Source organism: Aplysia californica, unplaced genomic scaffold (genome assembly GCF_000002075.1).
Source record: "Aplysia californica isolate F4 #8 unplaced genomic scaffold, AplCal3.0 scaffold01018, whole genome shotgun sequence".
Lineage (NCBI taxonomy): Eukaryota > Metazoa > Mollusca > Gastropoda > Aplysiida > Aplysiidae > Aplysia > Aplysia californica.
The window spans coordinates 59162-62024 of record NW_004798288.1 but is presented as its reverse complement, the minus strand read 5'-3'; the positions used below and the strand labels follow the sequence as shown (position 1 = coordinate 62024).

At 42.2% G+C, this 2863-nt stretch overlaps 1 protein-coding gene across 1 annotated transcript in view; it reads right to left on the bottom strand.

The window, feature by feature from the left end:
- Positions 1 to 1965: 1965 nt before the first annotated feature.
- LOC101851233 (beta-1,3-glucan-binding protein) overlaps positions 1966 to 2863 on the bottom strand; it is a gene marked incomplete at its 3' end in the record, with an annotated part of 18713 nt that continues 17815 nt past the window's right edge. The window contains 1 exon segment of the mRNA XM_013089679.1: positions 1966 to 2089. Coding sequence (XP_012945133.1) covers positions 1966 to 2089 — 124 coding nt within the window.

Genomic DNA, 2863 nt, shown 5'->3' with positions numbered 1-2863 from the left:
AAAAAAACCACCAAAAAAACCGACCCCCCCCCTGCCTGCTCTGTAATCCTCACAGCAAACGTAAACTGGGACCCATCCCTCCCCCCTCCCATTCGTGAACGACACAACCTAGCTCTTAGATCCGGGGTCTCTGTAGGGGACATAGATGGGTTGGTGCTACAGTATGTCTTACAGGAACAGAAAACAGCCGGCTGTGAGCGTCGATGTGCGGGGGTGGGGTGGGGCGGGGGGCTACTAAGTATTATCTATCTCCACAAGGAGGGGAGGGTATACTTTGTATTAACTACAGGGCGATCAAAAACAAACAAAAACTTTGCAACTTTTTTTCTGAATATCTTGCGCAAAATTGTTCTAGAATATTGTAATTTAGAACAGACATAATTCATTCAAAAGGAATTTGTGTGATATAAAATCCACGAAGAAAAAACATGTTTTGAAAACGGAAACGGCTAAAAGAAAAAAGCACCCAAAAACGCAAAATTCACCTATGTTTAAAAATCTTGTAAAGGAAGTCGTGAAAAGATTAGTTGCCTTTTTTCTTTATTTTCTCTTTGACATCAATTTTCCATCCCTGTGACATTTAAACAATTTCTAATTTATTTTGCAGAGTTTTAAAAACCTAATGATTTCATTCTGAGATTCCTAGAAGCAGTGCTCCACATTCCCTCCGTTGGACTCAACACGTTGTTAACGCGTCGTTCGAAATGTTCAGTGGCGCCCTAACACAAGGACCTGCTAAACCATGAGTTTTTACAGCCACATACACTGTATAAGTTCACTAAGAGTGGCTTCTAGACACAATAGAGTGGGGTGCCCAATAGACAGCATTTTTGGAGTTAACATATCCCGCTGGGTGAAAATGGGCTTGGCACTAAACCACATGTCATCGAGGAAATGATCCCTCTTTACAAGACAATCGAGGAATCATGAACACATTGCCATGCTCTGATCCATGTCATCTCGGCCTAGCGAAGATGAACATGGTAAAGTCGTAAGTTAAGATCTGCAATGAGAATACAGACTGTTGATGTGTTGGAAAGTCCTAACTGCAGATCGTCTACGGACAGACGTCTCCTGGGACTTGGCTACTGAAATCTGCACTGTGGTGACGTTTAAAGGGCTGTACATGGTGTGTGTTAGACCTGAAGTGATTTTTTAACGAACTTTTTAGTTCTGATTCGTTATAGATCCAAACTGACGGAACTTCTCTACTCATGACACCAAAGGTCTTGAGGGCACCTAAGCATTCTCTCCATGCCGTGCGCAGAACTTACGAAATGTTAGGGATGGTGAGTTTGTGGAGAGGTAATGTTCCATACAAAAAACTCTCTGCTTTTTACCAAACGTAGCCCTGATCTCAGCAGGCAAACAAAATTAGGGAAAATAATGTCTGCAGACTTCTGTTGACTTGTAAGACTGCTGTAGCTTGCAATATGGCGCGATTGTAGCAACTTTTGGTGGTAGGCCTAATGCGAACTGGTGCGGCATGCTATGAAAATGGCGACAAGGTTGAAAATGGGTTGTTTTTTAAAATGTGCTATATAGAGCAAAACCATTCAATGTACTTATCTAAAATACATATTAGAAACATAAACATTCCTTTTGGCTTCCAAAAGTTATGTTCAAATCTGAAAAGCAAAAACTTCAGTATGGAGGAAGATATTTACTAAACAAGTTGTAAAGTTGTTTTTTTGGATCACCCTGTATATCCATATTGGAGGGAGAGGGGTATACTTTGTATTAACTATATCCTTTTATTGGAGGGAGAGGGGTATACTTTGTATTAACTATATCCATATTGGAGGAAAAGGGGTATACTTTCTATTAACGATCTCCATATGGGAGTGAGGGGGGTATACTTTGTATTAACTATATCCATATTGGAGGAAAAGGGGTATACTTTCTATTAACGATCTCCATATGGGAGTGAGGGGGGTATACTTTGTATTAATCGCCTCCACATACCTCTTGGTCAAATGGAGCCATCTTGTTGCCTCCCCAGATATTGTTGCCAGAGAATCCTCCCTTCTGCCAGAACCCGCCAGATGGAGGATATACGGCCATGATTTGCTGGTCATCTATGAACGTTCTGCATGAGAAGACGGAAGACATAGAGGTTAATTAAATCTCAAACATATTGTCTTGAACTCTTTCAGCGACCTGGGTTTTTTAAAATCAAGAATCTAAGATACTGTATTCTTCTCAGCCCTGATAGGCAGGATCGAACACCCCTCCTTTCCCTACTAAAACAAGGTGTCGATGGACGTTTTTCCAGTCACAATATAAGAAAAAACCGCATAGACATCCCAATCACCACACCCGCTGACAAGAACGATAAGCAGATAGTGTAACCTTCTATCAGACCGCTCACGCTGGCAAGGCGTGTGGGGACAGTGATGTTGTTGTTGTGGTTAGGCTGTTGGGCTTGTAACCGAGAGGTCATGGATTCAAACCCTGTTAGGGGCTCAATGTTGTGTCTACAGGAAAGGCACTATACACAAACGTTCTTCACCTCAACCAGGTGAGAATGAGTACCCGGCTATAGACGGCGAAATATCATGGCTCTCAGGGTATTGTCGCTTAATCAGCTGTTTGGACTTAATGCTTGCCAGGAAGCTGAGAAGTTCTACGGTCTGCTGGGGTAATAGTAGCTGGAGGCTCCCATGGCTAAGTAATGAGTTCAGACTCAAAAAGAAAGTCAAATAAGTGTCGGGGATGGATGGTAACTGAGGTGTGTCCTTCAGCAAGACACGAAAATCCCTATCTGAAAAACCTTGGCGCTGCACAATGGGGATCAGCAATGGCACGCTTCAGAAATTGTTCTGTTTGGGTGAGATATTGGGAATTTAGGTATTAATTTTTA